The sequence below is a fragment of the Cyprinus carpio genome, chromosome A12 (assembly GCF_018340385.1).
Source record: "Cyprinus carpio isolate SPL01 chromosome A12, ASM1834038v1, whole genome shotgun sequence".
Taxonomy (NCBI): domain Eukaryota; kingdom Metazoa; phylum Chordata; class Actinopteri; order Cypriniformes; family Cyprinidae; genus Cyprinus; species Cyprinus carpio.
The window spans coordinates 18,824,030-18,845,851 of NC_056583.1; the positions used below are offsets into that span (position 1 = coordinate 18,824,030).

Genomic DNA, 21,822 nt, shown 5'->3' on the forward strand with positions numbered 1-21,822 from the left:
AGCCTCAGACATCACATTCATGGACTGTTGGCTGAACATCTGATGCATATGGGAGACATGTGTGTGTCGCCTTCTTTAACGTTCCACCTGGAAACAAAGATACAGTGATGCCAAACTCCATCATGGCAGAAGAAAGCTGATGTGTTTACAACTGTGACAATGAGCGCTTATCGAAATCAACTAAATGCTGGATTTGATTTATGTGAAATATTCAAAGTTCACGGCATAGAATCTTTAAAATATGTCCAAGAGTTTTACACCCCGGTCTCAGGGTTTCCCATACATTGATTTATTTGTGGCGACCCGCCAAAATATCAACTATCAAATATAATTTTTTTTTAAATGCTTTGACTTCGTTGAATAAACATGAGCACTGCACGTTTTAAAATCAAAACACAGCATGGGTGTTTTTATATGAATGTATCATTTTTTTAAGGGAACCGATTGTCTTCAGAAAAATCTTGATGTCATTTTAATTTAATCTTTCCTATAATGCCTGATAAAGTAGCATTCATGAGAGCAGCGGTGTTTTGATTACAGCCATTACCGGGGAAACCGCTATTTCTGCCACTCTTAAGTGCCTCCTGCTGGCAGAGAGTGAATTTGCACTTTCAATAAGCCTGCTGTTTTATATTTACATTATATACATATATATTCCCCCAGGGGAAGTGCCGCCACACATAGAGTGTAAATCTGTGGGAAACACTGGGTCTGTTATTGTGGGGACATTTCCATGCCCCTAAACATGATGCAGCCAAAGAGAAACATGATTGGTTGCTTTACCTGTCAGTCATATGGCCTCCTGGGCGGGCCTTGGCCTTTCAAATCAGTCTGAAGGTCTGGCTAAGTGAGACTAGGAACTAACCAATAAAATTTACTAATAAAAATTACAAAGTATTTTTAATTATCACCTTCATTTTTTAAATGAAAATTACAAGACCCATGATTGCAACTTTTTATACATTTGATTGATGTATAATTGCAATAATGCATGAAACAAATGTGCAAAGCAACAAAATTCTTTGTTTGCATACTTCAAACCCCTCAAAAACATTGTTGAAATTTTGGATGTGATATTACAACAAATTGGATGTACTTCTGTCCCTCACAACCTTTTACATTTGCATCAAAATAAATGCTGTGTTGGTCTGTAGGATTCTTACCTGATTTTAACAGTTACTTAATTTTAAAATTATGAAGTCAAGGCTGAACTTGTCTTATTCTACTACTATGTATGCTATCCTTCGTTAACCACTTGCACTGTAACTTCTGGTTCTAAATTTCACTATGCTTCAAGCCACTTTGTGCTTCTTGGCACTGTCCTGCCTCACTAAACTGCCATGATTCTCTGGCTTCGAGAGAACCTGATTGAGAGCCAGCCCTTCTCTGCCCTGGTGATGCAGAAAAGCCACAGTTGTCCCTGTGGTGGGACCTCACACAGAATGAGTGATTGCTCTCAGTAATGTGCTATCTGATGTGAATGTTGACGTTTTGGAGACTATCAAGCTTTTTGTTAGTTTTTTTTTATTTTTAAGTAATGGTACTTTTGCTTTTCATTGCTCAACCAATCACAAGCTCCACCCCCACATCCCCCAGTTCTCTGGCCAAGCCATCATAGAACATTTAGAGCTTAAAACTTTCCCATCCACCACTCCTGTTTCCATAGATGCGGCACCTGTGGGTTGAGGGAAGCTTCGGGTTAGCACGTTAGCACAGTCCCGATTCTTATGTCCCCAATGCTTCCATGTTTCCAGGTGTGACATTTGCAGCAAAAGGCTACTTCGACGCACTGGTGCGGATGGGAGAGCTGGCCAGCGAGAGTCACGGCTCTAAGGATCTTGGTGAGTTATAGACTGTAGCTGCAGTGCCCCCTGTAGTTGGGAGGGGGACTGCAAAAGAGAAAACGTAATGGTTTCAGTGTGAATGGCTTTGGATGTATGAGTAGTACAGAATATTTTAGACTGTATCTTTGGATATAACACACACTATCTTTGTACAAATGTACACTCTCTGCAGATTCATTCATTTGCTTATTGGTGATTGGTTGCATTGTGTTCATTCTATCCTGTTGTCTTATTTCAATGTCTCTCTATGAAAAATCATTCATCTGTAGGAACTAGAATTTAGATTTAGGGAGTCATGATGAGACCGGAAAACAATTCTTGACACATCTCAAATTTTCAGGAACAGTCTAAGTGTGTAATTCTTTTGCAGTAAAATATGCAAAATTGCTGTTTCGCAACCATAAACTTTGCAATTCCACTGTGCATTAAATCAAACAATAAATTTTTAATTGTGTTTTGTGTAAATGCATTAATTGTACCTTTAAATCATATTAAAACATTGATGTATTTTTAGCATACATGCCACTTCAGATGGTACCTGTCCCAACTTTGCTACATAAAACGGCTTTAGTCATGTTCTTGAAATATTTTAATTTAATGTGGCAGTTTTTGCACACCACAACAAGGTTTTATTATCTATAATATTTTTATTTTGCATATTTTTTCCAATTTATTAATTTAAAATGAATGTTCATTTTGAATTCACTATGAATTTTGTGCATTAAGAAAGAAAAGTAACTTTGTCTTGTGTAGCAGTGATTATAATTGATAAATAAACACCATAGCAACTAATAGTAAAATGGGTGCAGCAAATACTTATCAGAATATACAAATAATAACTCAATACTATTTACCTTTCCAGGAAGTGTTGTTCTATTCTCTTTGTATCCTGCTGAAAAGAGCATTTAAGTCTGATTATCATTTGATCTATATCAAGTTAGGTATGTTTTTTGATCTCCAAGAGGAAATTTATTGACCAGAGTGTGGGTTTGAGCCTCAGTGCTCAAAGTATTGTTGTCCGGTTGTGTGTCCAGTTCTTCACTCTAGGTATAGTTTGAGTCTAATCAGACGGACTTCAGTGGAATGTGAGACTCTTGATAGGACTGGCTGTTGAATCTACAGCATAATCTGTTTCTAAAAGCACATCAGAGTCAGAAATCAGGAATCAGAAAATATTTTGTCTTTAAAAGAGGACTGGAGGGGAGAGGCTTACAGAGGGGACATGAAAGCTGGTTAAACTACCATTATTGCCATTGTTCATCTCACAAAAAGTTTTCTGAGCATTCATCTTTTCATTTCACTGATTGGTGTCTCATTGAATACAAATTAAATGGAGCTCATGATCCTAGCTATAATTTGATCAGTAAACAGTTATTTTTTGAATGAATTCAGCTTCATCTTATCCTGAAATTAGTTACCTGATTTCCAGCATTCTCAATATCAAAACAGTATAGCCAGGCGGAGCTGGAGTCTTTATGAGATTATATTTTAGTCTGCACGAGAGCTATTTCTAGAGTGCTGCTGTCTCAGCATTGTTAAAAAGCAGCAATATCTGTGTATGAAAAGTTTAATGAGAAAAGTTTAATGAGGATTTATGTCTTTCAGCCTTTTCACTAGAGACCTTTTCATCACTAGTCAAATTAAAGCATGCCTGTGTTTGTTTTGTACCTTCATGATTATGCAGAATATATATATTTTAATCTTCAAAAATTAATAAGACTAGGTGGTGTGACATTTACTCCCTCCGATACTAGAACGTGTCCATCGACAGAGATTTTGCTATACTGCAATTGTGGTAGATATTAGGAATAATTTGTTATTATGATGGTGACAAGGAATAAACATGGATTAATACTTTTTCATATTTGTATTCAAGTGTTAAATAAGTCAGACATCAGTATACTCCCCCTCTCTCAATAGTGTATTTAATGTGTGCATGCATTGATTGATTATCTTTTTGTTTTTATAGCTGTTCCAGTAATGCTCATGTCATCTGTCTGTGCCTGTTCTTTTACAATGAATGTCAAGCATGAGAGAACTACATCAGAATCATCATGCAGCTTTTACTAGGAATGCTTGATATGTTGACACCATATTGGCCCATCTGCAAATATGTATTATTTATTATAGTAGCAGCAGATATTGAATACAGCCTAATCATAAACATCAGCCAGAGATTAAATATCTTTGCATCCCTATAAGTATCAGTGCTTCACATTTGTTGACAGTTTGTTGCTTGTGCATGTGTCTATGTTTCCCTAAAGTCTCGTTCTTGTCTTACATTTTATCGACACTAATAAACGTTGCCATTGAGTCTTTCCCTTCACATGACCCAAGAGCACTCCAGATGCATGTCATAACCACAAAACATATCTGTTCCTTTGTCTGGTTGCTTTCTGAGTGAGTACTATGATTGATTTGCATGAGCAAGACAAAGAAGTGTGTGTTCATGTTTGAGTGACAGGTTTTGTTAGGATCAGGTCTGACTCTGTTCTTTAAGCATATGTTGAATGTCAGTGTTATTTAGATCCAGAGGCTTTGAATGAGCTAGCAAGACATCAGTGGCATGAAGTGGAAACTTTTATCCAACTTGGCCACAGGCTTAATGAGTTTGTGTTATACATTTATACACATGCAGACTTGTGTGTGGGTGAGGGTGTGTGCATTTAAGCACGTGGGAACTGTACCATCAGCCATGTGGACCCAACAGATTGCTGCACACTTATATAAATCTCTTAAGTGATGTCTTAGCCCAGCGTTAATAATTAATACAGACATATTTCTGGCTTTAGTATAATTATATGCTATAAGGAAGGCAGTTTTGAGGATGGGAGGCTTCACTGGCCTCAGACTATCATGATGATGGCCATGAATATTTAAAATTAGTCACACAGTCAGACACTTTTGCCCGTCACAGTCAGCCCCATGTGAAGATGTTCCTGTCTTCTTGGACTTGTTAGCATGTCTCTGAGATGGACCAAAGGGTTTTAAAGGATGTTGCACAAATGCGGCCACATATGTATTAATAATGTACGATACGAAGCTTGATGGGTAGAACAGTTCACATGCCTGAGGTATGTGTGCACTTGTTGTGTTATTGCTTATGGATGTCGACTTTTTATCCAACAACCTAGTGACATGTTTATGTATTTAGAATAAGTTGATTTACAAAATAATGTCAACTGATTGGTTAAATGGTTACAACCTGATGTCAAAAGTGATTTATCAGAAAATATTGAATCACCTGAGATGAATGTGAATAACAAGTAAACAGGACTAGATTAGCACCTACAATGATGTCAAATCTCAGGAAGCGACCAGTTAAAATGAAATGAGCGGAAGTGATCAAAATGTATGAAATTACATTATATCATTACAAGAGCTTTGCTCTCAGGATGCTGGATAATGGTGGGATTTCATTAAGTGCCATTATCTTCCTCTTCATCGCATCCTCAACTCTGAATAACTCGCAGTCTCTTGCTGTGAAGAGATGCGCGGTGATTCTTCAATGCAGCACTTGTGCATATCGCATCACCCACCGCCTGCAGTCAGCCCACGCACTGATGCAGGAACGCAGCCAGCCTGAGGAGAGAGAGGGAGCCATGAACTAAAAATAGATGAAAGACTTGCCTTAACAGGAGAAGTTCCGCTAGAGAGAGAATGAGAGAGCAAGAGTAATGTGAATGCGGCCCGTGCCGTGAATTTGGAGTCCCAGAATGCCTCCTTGGTGATGTCATTGTTTCCAAAAACAGCTTCCCCTGTCTGCCTCTTCAATGCTTCACGAGTGTGTGGAATACTAAACAGCTTCCTGTTCCCCCTGCCCAAATATGGGTATCAGTCGTCATGGCTGTGTGACACCAGTAGGTTGTCGTCACGTTTGTAGTTTTAGCTTTGGGAGTTTTCTATCAAATTACAACCATTTATGCTGATAATTATTCTAAATCCTGGATATTCTTGCTTGAGCACAAATATTTGCAGAAAGGCAACTGTGTTTTCTGACTAAACACGATTAACTGCATCAGCAAGCATCTTGCTCTCGATGTAGTCACAAAATAACTCCAGCAACACATCCAGTCTCGTTTGTGATAAGCTATTCAAATAAATCCCTCAAAATATGCCTCACAGATCAGATTTCCAGTCCAAACATTGAGACTTTGTATGTTTAGCTTCTTTGCTACTGTTGCACATCACAATGCATGTTTTTTATATTTGGAGAATAGCCCGAAGGCTAAATCCCACATTATATATTAATTTACAGTGAATATATTAATTTACAGTGAAAATAAATGGGACATGTCTGCAAAACTATTAGCCTTTTCTGACCATGCTGAATAATGATCATTTTAACCAGAGAAAAAAGAAAAAAAAATATTTAAACACTTGTAGGATACATGTATACGTTTAAATATTTATACATAAATATAAAATGATCAAAAATGACATTTAGGGTTGATGTGTTTTGACATGCAGAACGAACAATAACATCAAATGTAGGGATGCACGATATTGGATTTTTTGCCGATATCTGATATGTAAATAATTTTGAACTCATTTTGGCTGATGGCCGATGGGCGATATATTTCCTTTTGTTTGGAAACAACACCAAGTCTCTCCTGTAAAGAGATTATAAACAATTAATTTTTCATTTTCATTTTGGTTAGTTTTTAACAAAAACATACTTTTGAGAATTAAATAAACAGTGAAGTTCTTTTGTAATGAGAGTACATTGAAAGCTTTGAAAATAACTATAAAGCAACTATAAAGCAATCCTTAATATTTTATTTGAATATTTAAGATTTGTAGATGGTCTAAAGCAAAAGAATTGTACAAATTCTGAAAATCTTTTAGAGTTCTTTTTATTTAAGTTTTCATAATCTGTTTGAAAAAAAAAAACATTACACATTAATGAATAAATCTGTATATATAAAATTGTTTAATTCACAAGTGTCTTGTTTATTTTTCATTCATGTAAGCTATAGCTTCTGACCTTTAAATCAAACCGTACTCATGATTTTATGACATAAATTACAGCTTTTTCCCTCTGAGGTCTAGGGGGTTTTGGGGGCCTGGAGAAGTTTTGACATGCCCTGACTTTTGTGATTTTTTCAGTTGCTTCTAAACATATACATGGCTAAAGTCTGAAAACACTGTATTCAGTACAAACTGGGCTACAATAATATGTAAATAGCATGTATGTACATGATTGTGTTTCTGAGAAAACAACGTTTATGCGTGGTTTTTGAATTTTGAAGTCACTGAAATAAGGTCATAAAACAAATACACAACATTTGTTCACAAGACTGTCAAACCTGGAGCTTGTAGCCTAGAATTTTTGCTTAAAAATGATGTGAAAATCATCTTGTTTACTCACTCACAGAAAACAATAGATTGATTTAAATTTTCTAAGACACTTTTTGTTTGTACTTCGCACACCGGGCATTATTGCTCTGAGCACATGTGTGTTACCCCGGGCCCATGCCGATATTTGCATTTTAAGCCATTATCAGCCGGTTTTATATTAATAATAATATTAATAATAATATTATCCATTCCTAATCAAATGTATATAGCATAAAATGAAATAAAAATACAAACAAAATAAACATTCAACAAGACATTTATAAACAGTGGAAATGTTCTTCTGTATGGAAATGCACAGCTGTTTCTCTCTCTCCATTCTCAAACCTTCAACTCCAGCTCACCACAGGAAGCGTAGAAATAGCACTTTATTATGTGATTGACTCCATCCTGATGTTGGGAGCGCAGCAGCATGCTGGCACAGAAAAACGTTCTTTTTCACTCCAAGTCGGTGGGATTTGTAGTGTCATAACATGGTTTGAGTGTTTCCTCACCAAACTGAAAGCCATTGTCTCACCCTCTGGGTATCTCTCGCTCCACACACAAACAGAGCACACACAAAAAGAGCAAATGGCTCAAACACCTCTGAGGAATGAATCACAGAGCTGATAATTGCTGCTACAGATGCCATTGCAAACAGAAGAGTCGCTTTGAAATGGATCCACCACTGTGACTTACATCAGATCAGCTTTTGGAGAACATTCTTTTAAGAGCATTTTATCCTCTCACATGTAGGCAAATTAATGAGTCGTGCTTTAGAGAAGGCTTTGCTCATAAATATTAATACATTTATGTGTTTTGGTACATCCATTTGTGTAAGCCTTCCAAAACTTCCAAAACCTAGACAATATTTTAAGGTATCATAAGTGCGCTGACAATATAAGTGGTCTCAAGAGGTCTAAAATACTACATGTAGGCCGCACTACATGTATTCTTTGCAGAGAAGACAATCCCAGAATGCATTGTGATGAATCAATACTTAAAAATGATTGATTTTTTATATATTTGTTAACTATGACATACTATTTTACTATTTTTGTCATATTGTTAGCTTAGCAACATGCTAATGCCAATATCAACTGGAATTAGTTGTCTCCTGTGCACTATTTGTATGGTGCACAAAGTTGCTGCCTGCAGAAAGTGCTATAAATCAGTTAGTTATGAGATTATGAGATTTACTCGCTAACTAGGTTTTGGAACAGAAATAAATGTTTCATAATTAATATTCATGAGCTATGACTTCACAATAGTAGGATTCATTATTTTACCACCTGTAGGTCCCAGTGAATGATAATGTTACTTCTATATTTGATTGTCAAATGAATTTGGGTGCCAAGCACATCTAACCCATAGGCCCCCTCCCTGAATCTGTTCTGCTGCAGTAATCAATCTCCATTATGATCTCATCAGCTAATCTCAAATAGTTATGTATACAGTCCTCTGCCACAAAGTAATGACCAAAGAAGAATTATTTAGGCCTTGGGTTTTCAAGCTCAATGAGGCGTCACAGCATTTTGTCTTGGGTCACTGACTTTTACGGTTTCAGATACGACTGGCTGATTATATTGAAGCATATGGATCATTTTGATGGTTTCGTTTGTTCTGCCTATAGATATACAGCCATACGTGAGCACAGCAGGAAGAAAGATCCATGCACTGCAGATGTATATCATATTTAATGATAAAAGTTCTGCAGCAAAGTGTATCGGAGAACTCAGTGGAGGAGACTTTGGTCCAAATGTTCTTAAGTTTATCACATACATCTGTGTGCTGTATAATTCCCTCAGTATTGATGTTTATGACTTCTACCAAGGTCACAGAAAGATTGAAATTATTTGAGAAGAACAAGAGATGAGAGGAGAGTTGAGCTATAGTTTAATAAGAGACAAGACAACAGAAAAAAAGGAAAAAGAAAACAAAGACAAAAATACAGAGTAGCAATCTTTTCCTTCCAATCTCTCTGGAAAGGTTAGGTTGACCCAGTGAGACTCTACAGTGTCATACAAATTATACCACTGTAACACTACATTATGACTGGTGATAGTTCTTTGTAAAGTTTTTTTTTTTTTTTTTTGGCCAACCAAGTAAAGGTTTGTATTCTAGTATGAAAAGGACATGTTACAATCCAATCATTATTTTCATATATCATGCTTAATTTAAAGGAGCCCTGCATGCTGAAGAAAAAGTAGATATTGTGGCCACAAATTAAGAATTCATTCCCACGATTTATTAATTTTGTGGCCACATTTAATTTTTTGGTTCCATTGTCTTAGTTAAATTGTGATTTGTTCCCTCATTCTAGTTAAACCCTGTTGTATTAATTAATTTCCTCGTTTTACTTCATTTGAGGCCATATTTTATTCATTCATTCCCTCATTTTAATGAAATCGTGGCTATGTTTCCTCATTTTAAGTAAGTTAAATAATGGGCAATGAGGGAACTAATTAATAAGTCGTGGGATCAAATTCTTCATGACCAAAAAGTCCTATCGCCCCCCGCCCCCATCTGCAGTGCATCATTTTGAAAATAAAATGGGTTTGTGGAAGCTGCTTCATTTTGACTTTACCTGTGCACTGCAAATCAAAAATCATTCTCATTTTAAGCTCTTTATCTTTTTGTATCATGTATCTTACTAAGTACTCAGTGCTTTATTAAAATAATTTATTGATAATTGATGTTTTCATCAAACAAGCCAACATTTTTCTTAGGCACACGTGCCAGGGTGCTGACTAGATGCCATACTGTCTCTTCAGAGTGTTGATTCGGCCCTTTAAAAGCGGACAACAATATGTTTAAGTCTTTCAAAGTTGCAGATGTTGTGATCCGTGCTGATTACTTCTAAGCGGTTTAAAGCCCTGCCGAGCACAGCTGAATTGCAGCAGAAAGATGGGGGTTGGAACTGGGAAGGATGAGGACGGGGAGTGCTGTCAGACCATTGTGCTGACAGGAAATAAGAGTGAGTCGACCTACAGACGAGATCTGGACGGGGGACAGCAGGGTGAGGCTAGGGCATGGACAGAAGCAGAGGGGAATCCATGTTACATACTGTATACACTCTTATGTGAACCTGATGGATGCCCATAGGAAAGAAATATCACAGATGATATTTAATTCCTCAGTTGTTTCTCACATGTGCTTAGACTTTCATAAGCGCTCTCAGTAATGTCTGAAACTGTGTTTAGATGTTACTGCAGACTTGACAGTTTGAGGTGAACGAAATATGAACCTTTTCTCAAAGGCCAAATGATCTATCCACATTTATTTTATATCTCATTCCTCTTAAGGCTAGGGTTGCAAGGTGGCAGAAATTTTGGAAACTTTCCAGTATTTTTGGTAATTTTTTGGAAAGTTTCCAGGAAGTGATAGACAACATAACTGCAGTGTGCACTTAAAATAAACTGAATATTATTGTGCACTGATGTGAATGCTATAGTTATAGTTACGATAACCGTTTTTAATGCGAACAGGCCTTAACTGTATTTAGACAATTGCCTTGTTTTTTCTTCTAGGGAATTTTAAGAGAAACATCTGAGATATTTAAATGAAGAATAACCAATAAAATTTTCCTTTGATTGTTCAGCTAAAGGTTTGAAAATGTGATTTAGCTGTAGAGGTCTGTATTTTTTTCTCTCCTATTGTTAATCACAACATCCTTTGCACACCTGATATTGTGTGCATTACTATCATATTTAATAAATTTCTTCCTGAATAATTATTTCCTATTGGACAACAATAGATATTCTCTCAGATAGTGTTCATGTTTGTTCCCCTTTTCCTGCTATTCTCTTTTATTATTTCCGTTATGAAAATTATAGACTGAATTTGGGTACAGCGAGATCATCATATGTGTAATGTGTGTGTGCATATCCATCCTTATTAATCTCTGTTTCGATGGATGTTACTGGTTGGATGGCCTCTGCCGACCTTGAACTGAAACGACTGAATAAAACAGACTGTCACTCTATTTCTCAGAAGGCAGGGCTTAAGAGGAAGGCTTGATTAGATATGTACTGCATGCTGGTGCAGTTGTCCTGGGTCAGGCATGAAGGATTCAAAGACAGGCAGGGTCACGCTTTATGAAACACACTGTGTGGCTCAGTAGCTCAGATTTATGAGGGACGTGCATGGATTTCAAATATGAATGAGTGTGTACTGAAGGTATTTAATATGTAGTGATATAGAAAATAATAGGCTGCACAATTTGAGCTATCATTCACATTGGCTTGACTTTATTGCCAGTTCAGGAGGTAGAGAGAGACGTCATGCCCATTGGATGTCATGCGAGTACATGTATGTCTGTCATTGTTCATTTACAACAGAAAAGTTGTGTAAGTGGCTTGTCTTTTCAAAGTGTCTGCACTGATGCTGCCCCTGTGTTACATACTGTGTGCATTTTTTGTTATTCTGTTTCATTATTTTATTAAGCCAGTTTGAACCTGGTTAATGCAGAGTTAGACAAGAGTTTGATGGATGAATGAAAGGAAGATGTCTCAGCACCTATAATCATTTCTGTCCCTGTGGAAATGTGCATTGATGTACTAATGTAATGAATGGAAGTTTTGTTTCAGGTCAGCTTTGATAACTTGATATGACTTAAAAATTTACAAGCACAACTACAATGATGCCACCACCAGCCAGTTTAAGCTTTTATGGTCTTCAAAAACACGCACTTGATTTGTGCACTGGGAAAAAAATCACATAAGCAATATTTCAGCAGCCAGATGTTTGTACTTGATCCCACTTTGGGTGCTATATAATACAATAATACTTTATTTTTACATGGTAAAAAGAACTTGTAAGAGTCATTAATATGTGATTTTGACTATTTATAGATTGCAAGCTCATAACTCAAAATATAAGTTATAAAAAGACTCTAAATTCTGATTGTATCAGCTGCATTCATAGCCATTGTAAAAGAGCAATATACGATTTAATCAGAAATAACCACGATTTTGTTCAGGGCTATTTGATGAATAAAAAAATTCAGCAGCATTTATTTGAATTTGATATTTTGTACAATAAATAACAACAACAATAATTATTATGATAAAACTTATACAATTTTTATTATTATTCATATTGATACAAATGATTTATAAATTAAACATGGGTGTTATAAAATCACTGTGCTGTGTGGCTTATTCTTTCACTGTGGCGTTATGGATTCAGCAGCTAATAGCGGTGTAGGAAACACTGCTTTGATATTGTGTTCATGAGACTAGTGCAGCTCTCTGGCCTGTGTTATTTATGCATTTAGTGTTTGAGATTTGACTCATTTCTCCCTGGGTAGCTTCTCACTCTTTCTCTTTTTTACACTGTCTTAAGGTCTACTGTACTTTTGTTCCTGCTCAAACTAGGTCTTTTGTTCCTTTTTTTTTTTTTTTTTTTTACAATGCATTGCCTAAACAGAAGAGGCAGCATGTAGGTACCCTGACACAACACACACACACAACACACACGCAAAAAAAATGGCTGCATGATTCACCTCTTCTCTCTTTATTTGTCATTTTTTTCTCTCTTGTACCACAAAATGATGTTGATATGAGAAAATTGTGTGCTAACAACATTTTCTTTTTGACATCTTTTGACGTTTTCTGATTTGTTTTCTCATGTTTATTAAACATGCACTTGCAATATGCTTTTACTGTTTCCCATGAATACTTTTTTATTTTGTCTGGTATGCATCTTCATGGAATTATATTTTAATATTACTTTTTTTCTGTGTGATCTTTTATTCATTTAATTATTTATTATTAAACAATATGGTTTGATATTTTGTGGTGTTATTATTTAATTTACTGTATTGTGTTTCTTGCACCTTTAGCTTGACTGACGGCCCATCTTGTTCATCATTTGTTTTTATTTTACTCTCTACCTCCTTTTTTCTCTTCCCTGCTCCCTTGTCAGACTGCATGGTGTCCTGATATCAGGTGCAAAAGTATTACAGTGACAGTTTAATCTATTTCCTCTTTCTATCTCTCTCTCTCGGGGATGTGCTTTTTCAGATGGCGGAGGTTCACAGACAGATCCAGATGCAGCTAGAGGACATGGTGAGTATCATTAACTTGATGAAGATCGTATTGCCTCATAGGCTCACATTTTCTCATTACATTTTCTCACAACATGACTGAGTCAATCAGGCTGTATCTAAGAAGCTCCATTAGCCTCCAGGATAAGGAAATGGAAAGGAGTGGCATCTCAAAATGTCACATTGACTCAAATGTTTCCATATATACATGAAGGGCAGTAGTCCAGGGTCACATGCGTAAACACACCACCTCAGACAAAGCACAGACTTTCCTGTGCTGTGTGACACAGCTGCAGATGTTAAACAAACCATATCTGAGTCCTTCTGAAAATGATAACAGGGCAGAAATTGGAGTGAACATCTGTTAGAGAGTACATTATGGATAGGACATGAGTTTTAGTTCTGTAAGGTTATTTTGGCTAACGTTAGTGATTTGGGGTGTGAAATGTGTAATCATGTGCAGAATTAATTTGTCATATGAGAGGAAAATTGCTGGTCTGTTGTACTGTAGTGCTTGTGTACAGTATATAATATAAACTGTATTTGTCTACTGTAATTTTCAGCTGAAATCATTCCACAATGAACTACTCACAGAACTGGAGAAAAAAGTGGAATTGGATGTTCGCTACTTAAATGTAAGTTTATAAACATACACACACATTTAATTTGTGATCACATTTGCAACATTCTGCTAAAATATATATATATATATATATATATATATATACACACACACACACACACAAGCAGAATCAGTTGCTCATCACAACTTGAACCAGTTGCGAAATCAGCATGAGGAAGTCTTTCACCCTCACGTGAAATTCCCGATCACAATGTCTGAATTTCACAAAGACACAGCATTAACTTTTCCCCAGAATTTTTATTTCTTTACCTGACTCAGCAAACTAAGCACTGTCTCCGTCTTGTTTCTTTATTTAGTTGAAATGCATACAGTCACTTCCAATAACATAACTAGATTTACTGTATTCCCCTTTTTACTTAATTTTTTAAGGCAATAATTGAGTTTAATCCATAATTTAATGAAATGTAACATAATGAAAGCAAGAGTATAAGCAGCATTACACCATCGCCTTCTAAAAGGCTCTTCTCGTCTGTATGAGGGGAAAGTGTTTTTTTTTCTTCTTACTTGAGAGAAATCTTTTTACATGCATGAAAGTTCAGCTGGGCATCTGAAATGAGACTTTCAGCTTCACAGATTGAGAAGTCTTTTTACTGGGATCTCTAACAGGCTTGTTTGTAAATGCATTAGATTGACCCTCAGCTTCTTGGCAAGAAATCAAAGCCACATTTATTCAGTCACTCATTTCCAGCATTGACAGAAATAATGAACTACGCTCCCATGCTTTCCGTTCCACACATAGTAAGAATGGAAAATAAACTGCGTCAGGCTCAGTCAAATGTAGAAGGCGGCTTTGGCAGTGAAGACTAGTGAAAACAAAGATTTATGGTCTGAAACACAATGAATCCGTCAAGCAGGGGGTTCTGGGAAGACACTTTGAGAACATGTGAACATGAACAGAAAGAACATGTGATGACCTTCATGTCTTTTAGATGCTGGGTTCAGGTCAGATAAGCATTGTTAAGAAACCGCTGATTCACAATGGGCACACTTTTAACATTTATTCTATGCTTTAAAGCTCAGGATATGCTGAGAATAAAGAAATCAAGCATACTACGAGGGAGCCCAATCTCATTCTGTTCTCGTTGGCATTTAGCCACTTGAGGTCTTTCTGGAATAGATGCTTGATAACATTTTTTGAAAAACAACCATTAAGTTCCCCGTCTTGTCCATTTGGATATTGTTAGGGGTCGATTGTGATGAGAGCCATTTTATTTTGTTTGGCAGGCAGCTCTGAAGAAATATCAGATGGAACACAAAAGCAAAGGAGAGAGTCTGGAGAAGTGCCAGGCCGAACTAAAGAAACTGCGCAGGAAGAGTCAGGGCAGCAAGAAACCCTCCAAATATGGAGACAAGGAGATGCAGGTGAGTCAGTGCTGCTCTTCAAATTTCAGCAAACGAAACGTACTTTTAAGTTTCTTTTTGGTGGACTAGTTACACCAAATTGAGAATTCTGTCACCATTTATTCTGCCTCATATCATTTCAAAAATGTAAAACCTTCTTTTGTGTAACACAAATGAAGGTGTTTAAGAATGTAGTTGTTCGCTTTTTCCCAAAGACCAAACAACTTTTATTTTGCTTTTTTTCTCATTCAAACCTCTATCGTATGACTTTAGAAGACCTGAAATATAACAAATTAGTTGTCTTGACCATGTTTATGATACCTTTATGGTGCTTTGCATCCATGTTGAAGCTTGAAAGCTCTAGTCTTTATTAATTATAATGGCTTTGAAAAGAGTGTCCAGTCTTTTCAATGTAATTATAAGTGTCAATCTTCATATCTTCTCCTTTTTTTGTTGCATGGAAGAAAGTAATACAGATTTGGAATAACATGAGGCTGAGTAAATGAGAGAATTTATTTTTGGATGAACTATTTCTTTAAAATTTCTTTCAGTGCACAAAAGACAAGCATACATCAATTAAAGTCTTGAAAATTGAATGTCTGTGCATTAAGTGCTGATGGCTATTCACACAAGATTTTCCAACATATTTTTTGCTTTGCTGCAGTTACAATATGATTTATAAAAAAAAAAATATTAAGAGTCAAAAGATTCATAAAAAAAAAACAAAAAAAAAAAAACTTGCAGACAACATGGATATTCACAAGCTTTATTCAGAGTCTATTGAAATCTTTACAATAATTTTTCACACATTATAGATCATTATTATCTTATTTTTCAATAAAGGTATATTTTTATAATCTGATATGCCGTTGCTCTTTTCATGTTCCTGCTTTGCACTGAATCAGACATTTAGCTGTGAACACAGAAAAAAAATGATTCCAGTTTTAGTCTGTTTGGTACTTTAGGTGCTAAAGAAAATCCCACTCTGTTTGGCTGAAGTCCTTTCATACAATATTGTTCTTGTTTTGAGTGGGTTCCATTGTGTGTGCTTTTATTCATCGAGGCCTTGTTGTACGGGGGTTGACTTGTCGGGATCGCTGTTTGTTTTGAACGTACGCCTCTCACTACCATCGTCACCAGGTGTGAGGTCAGGGGGAAGTGGGAGTGTTGTGCCATTAGCAGTAGGTGTGCTCCTCATAGTGGCGTAGGAACACGCTGTTGCGTAAAACGCTGTGGACTCTGCTTGCTTGTTAAACACACCCCACAGGTGTGTATAAAAGAAAACACAGAAAGGAGGTGAGTGGGTTGTTTTAAATGAATTACGTGAACTTCCTGTTCCGGGTTTTAACAAAAACTGTAGGAGGATCAGTGAACCAAACATCAGAGATGATTGATTTGGTATACTGGATCAGGGTTGGCCAAAATCCATAATTTAAAAATGTGTAAATTTGAATTCAATTGTCCATGCTCAACAGGAAGTTGAATTTGAGTTCAAAAATTGAAATTGTAATGACAGGAAAATAAATTTATTGAACTTATTTATTGAGTTGAAAGAAACGAAGCTGCTTCATGTTGAGTGGCTCCAATTTGAAAACTGGAAAATTACATTTAGGAAAAACATTTTGGTGTTCTTTCACCAGCTAATTAAGTGATGTTTTGTTTTTATTCACATAAAATATAATAAATGTTAGATTAATTTATATGCATGCAATACTTAAGCAGTTATAGTTATTTCTTTTAATTGAATTTCCATTTAAATTCTGCTTTAAACCACCATGTTCTGTATATGCGGTTTTATGTTGCAAATCTTGGCCTTCCGTAGACCTCAACGGATTCTGTGCCAAGCAGAAACAGAGGCTCTGATGTAGGCCTACTTATTTTCTTGACTTATGATCAAAGGCCAAAAGTTTGATACAGTATGCAGCTCTGATGCAAGTGCATTTTAAATGGAAATGGAGATCACATTCTGATTGTTAGTTTAGCTTGTGCTTCACAGCTCTGTGTGAAAAAAAATCAAATAAATAACAAAAAAAAAAACTCGATTTTTGGAGCTGTAACTCAAAATGTCTCTGGCCTCAGCTGATATACCCCAGACAATCCCCATGATTTATTTTTTTAAAGTAGCAGTTTACTAGTTGTGAAAGCTGAGATTTACCCCTGAGAAAACACTGTGTATGTGTAAACCCTTCCCATGGTTCCCTATGTGTGGCAACTCTCATGAGATTTCTTAAATGTCAGCTTTCTATAAATGTGAATTTTTTTCTGTAATAGCTTTTGTCAATTATTTATAGGTGTGTGTATGTTTTCATTCCACTTAGCAGCTCAGTTTGAACCATGGATGAATTTTACATGTGGGGCTCATGGTCCCTGCTGTGCGTCATAGGGTGGAGAGTCTGCTTTCAGAGATGGCATGAACAGAACTCTGCAAAACTCACTACATGGAACCATACCGGTTATTGACCTATTTTAGAGATTTTTATGGATAGTTTTTTGATATCGAACATATATTGGTCAATATTGGATATTTAATTGTGCATGGTAATTTCCCATATTTTTCATTCAGATAAAGTGAGCTTTAGATCAAAGCAAAGGTAAAACTAATCTTTAAATATACGTAAAAAAAAACATATTTTTGCAACCTCAAAATTAATACAAAATTTTCATACTCTAATGTTATATTGCATAATATATATATATATACACACACACACACAGACAATGCTGATAACTTCAAATAGCCCAAAAATAAATCATTGCTGAAGCTCTATTGCCTCAGGCCATATTGCAGTAAATATCTATCAAAACTGACAGAAATCACATTGGTTTTCATCCATTTTGCTTAACAACTAGGTACAATAAAATTAATCAAATAAATCACATCACTATCAAATAAACATACAGACTAACCAGTGTAGGGTCATTCTGGTAATTGTAAAATGCAGAAATATAATACATTTGAGCATTGCCTGTGTGACGACATATTTTTGTATTTGTACCAACCTGGCAACGGACTTGTGCTGGTTCTACGTCTGAAGTTTAATCTTAGCGTTGTACATGAACTGCACATGTAAATGTACTCATGACTCAGACACTGAAAGAACATTTAATAGGAGCAGAAAAGGGGTCTTGACCATGGGTCATTAAATACAAAGACGATCCTTGTATAGTGCTGTCATTATCCGGAAAGAAAAAGACAGACCATCATATCTGATCCATTAGCGTACAAAACATGCAGTCTATACGCAGATGTAGGCTATGACAACATGTTCAAGTTGAAAAATATTGAGATTTGAATGTTGTAAATTACTGCTGCTTACATATACAGCTTACATATATCATTCAAAAGTTAGGGGTTGGTTAGATGTTTTAATGTTTTTGAAAGAAGTCTCTTATGCTCACCAAGACTGCATTTATTTGATTACAATACATTAAAACAGTAATATTACAAAAATATTGTAGTATATACAATTTACTAAATATTATTACAATTCATTATTGCTTTCTATTTTAATTTATTGTAAAATGTATTTTATTTCTATGATGACAAAGCTGAATTTTCAGCAGCCATTACTCCAGTCTTCAGTGTCACATGATCCTTCAGAAATCATTCTAATAGGCTGATTTTGTGACCCATTTCTTATTAACAGTATTTAAAACAGTTCTGCTGCTTAATATTTTTGTGGAAATTGTGACTTAAGGATTCTTTATATTCTATAGAAATGTTTAGCAATGTAGAGGTCTTTAACAAAATCAAAGTCACCTTTGATCAATTTAATGCATCCTTGCTGAATAAAAGTATTCATTTCTTAAAAAAAAAAATTAAATAAAATCTTACTCTTTAAGGGTGTTTAAACTTGAAAACTGAACCCAAAAGGAAGTGAAATGGCTTCAAAATGGCTTTTTTTCTAATTTTCTAATTTTGTCAGATCCTGGAGAGAACAGAGATTACTTGAGGAAAAGTGTTACCACCATGCTTTGCCCTCAGTGTTTTATTTCCTGTCCCAGGTCACTTTAAATAAAGTTACAAGTCAAAAGTAGATGTCTTTCAAGCCTTATGTGATCTGATGTGACTCACTCTTTGGAGTTGATGCTATGTGCAGAAATATTTAGCATTCAGCTGTTATTGTTCATTCAGCAGTGTGACCAATCTCACACTCATGATCAGAGAGAATCCTGGAAATGCTACATTTTACATCTAGTGTTTTACCTACAGGCTAATTACATGTGAACTGTGTTTTGGTGCTGGTGTCATAGACCAGATGTGTACTAAATGAGTTTTAAACACTGGATGAGGCATTGCTTAATTCATTTCAGCTGTGGAAGGCACTAAACCCATGAAACTCAAAGATTGAGAGTCTGTGTGAACGTTGTACACATTCATACAGTACAGTACATCACCATGAACCCATAAAACATTTTTGCATGATGCAGTGACCTTTTCTAACTTCAGACTAATAATAGACTTGCAAACAGTGATTGTTCATTAACACTTGGTGGGAAGGAATCAGCATAACTCACAATATCTACACAGGTTGAATAACCTTATGATGTGTGTCACTGTGTGTGCACAGTTTGGATTGCATCCAGTTCCTGCAAGGTTTATGTCCTTGTTAGATGCTGTTTTGGCTGTGGCGCGATCTTTACCGAGGCAGCAGCCTTGGTCATTTTTATGTTGGGATACTTGAGTTTTATTTTATTTGTATTTATTTATTTTTTGTTAGGCCGGTAAAAATTCAGCCCTAACCAGCTTTGCATACTATGGATTATTGAGATTAAGCATTCCCATTTGCTTCTGTACAATGAGAGTAACAGCAAGCCTACATGGTTGTCATTTGAAATGTGCGGTTTCTCCTAGCATGGCCTTCATTACATCAGGCTGCGTTAATCTGGGGCACTGTTTGTCATTTTTTATGTCTGCATCACACCACCTTCCCTGTCCCTCAGTACGTCGAGACCATCAGCAGCAAACAAAATGAGCTGGATAACTACATCTCTGAGAGCTACAAGAACGCCCTGTCTGAAGAGAGACGGAGGTATTGCTTCCTTGTTGACCGTCAGTGTGCAGTGGCCAAAACAAGCAACACCTACTACACCAAGGTGAGAATTCATGTCATGCTAAAGAAAATTTGGGTTGCAGAAACACTGAAATTTAGTTAATTTAAATAAAACTTGTGTTAAGCATGCATTTTAGCCATTATTTGCACATTTAGATGTGTTAAAGACAACATGAAATGCCATATACAACACATTTAGCTTCCGCAATGTGACATATTTTGACGTGAAGCTGAGTAATAGTAAGGTTTATTTGATTTAATCAATATTTGGTTGGATCATTTGGTCAGTTAAATTGATAAAGCCTCTTTTATGTCAACGTGACCTTGGTTACATTAGAAAACTTTACAAGACATCTAAAAAAGTATACAACTTCAAATTTGATTACATGCTGTCTTTAACCTTCAGTCATGTAATGTATTAACAAAATTATATACTCATAACAACTCCATACTCTGTGTTCAGTTGTTTCTGCTCCCAAATCCCATTTAGTCAAGTCATTCATTTCATTTCAGTGCTGATCATTCCACCATGCTTGCTAGAGAATGTGCTATACTGTGTGTTTTGGGAAAGTTTCTTAGATTGGGTCAAAATGTCACTCATGCCAGTGCCGTAAAATTGTGTTTTGTTTACAATGCAAAATGATTTATAATCAAGTCTACATTTTATTGCTTACTAATTGTATCACGGAGATTTAATCAAGGTGGTGCCACCCATATATCAAACACAAGTGTGAAGGGTGATTATTCTTTTTAGAACATTACATTCACACTGAACAAAAATAGAGTAGAGATCTGGTGATATCTGTTGGATTCACCAGCATGCAGAAGAACACCAGTCATTCCCGCGTAAGCAAGATTCACTCCTCTACTGTGACGCCCTCGCTTCAGAATTGGTGATAGACAGAGCGTTGGGAGCAACGATGGCAAGAGAACGAGAAGAAAAAGGGAGGGCCAGGCAGAGAGTGGCCCACTTTTACAAGAACAGACTGTTCAGAGGATAATCACTGTTTCCATGTATGTGTGTAGGAAGATTCATACTGAAGAAATGTCTCTGCAGGCAACTCCTGAAACATTTTAGACAAAGACAAAGACAAAGAGGCATTACCTAACAGGGGAAGATTATATTGGGGTCTATTCTATGCAGTACTACTTTATTATCCACTTTTGTGAGAACAGGAAGAGCAAAGTGACCTGAACTTAACTGACCATCTGCCAGAGTTTGTCATGGTTGGATCTTAACACCGTCACCCACACCAGTCATGGTACTTGATACTTATTCACTTGTCTGCAACTGAGGGCAGAAGGAACAAAGAGAGTATAAAAACTCTCTCATGCTCAGATGACTAAGAGATTTTACCACTGGGATGAAAATTGACAAAAAACATCTTAAACGTAATAAAATTTGCACATTTGAAGGGTTCACAGATTTCTTGGGAACTAATAGGCAGTTAGGTAGTGGTCTCAGAATCGCATTTGTGTGATGCCTTTTTTACACAAATGCAATTCTGAAACCACTACTAACTGCCTATTAGCAAGATTTAGTAATAATAGTAG

The 21,822-nt window shown here is 36.1% G+C and overlaps 1 protein-coding gene across 1 annotated transcript in view; it reads left to right on the forward strand.

Annotated features, from left to right (window-relative positions):
• Nucleotides 1-21,822, forward strand: part of baiap2b (BAR/IMD domain containing adaptor protein 2b) — a 52,692-nt gene that overhangs the window by 18,267 nt on the left and 12,603 nt on the right. Inside the window, exons 3-8 of the mRNA XM_042768009.1 lie at nucleotides 1,755-1,841; nucleotides 12,612-12,623; nucleotides 13,191-13,252; nucleotides 13,794-13,865; nucleotides 15,098-15,235; nucleotides 20,159-20,311. Coding sequence (XP_042623943.1) covers nucleotides 1,755-1,841; nucleotides 12,612-12,623; nucleotides 13,191-13,252; nucleotides 13,794-13,865; nucleotides 15,098-15,235; nucleotides 20,159-20,311 — 524 coding nt within the window. The remainder of the gene's footprint in view (nucleotides 1-1,754; nucleotides 1,842-12,611; nucleotides 12,624-13,190; nucleotides 13,253-13,793; nucleotides 13,866-15,097; nucleotides 15,236-20,158; nucleotides 20,312-21,822) is intronic.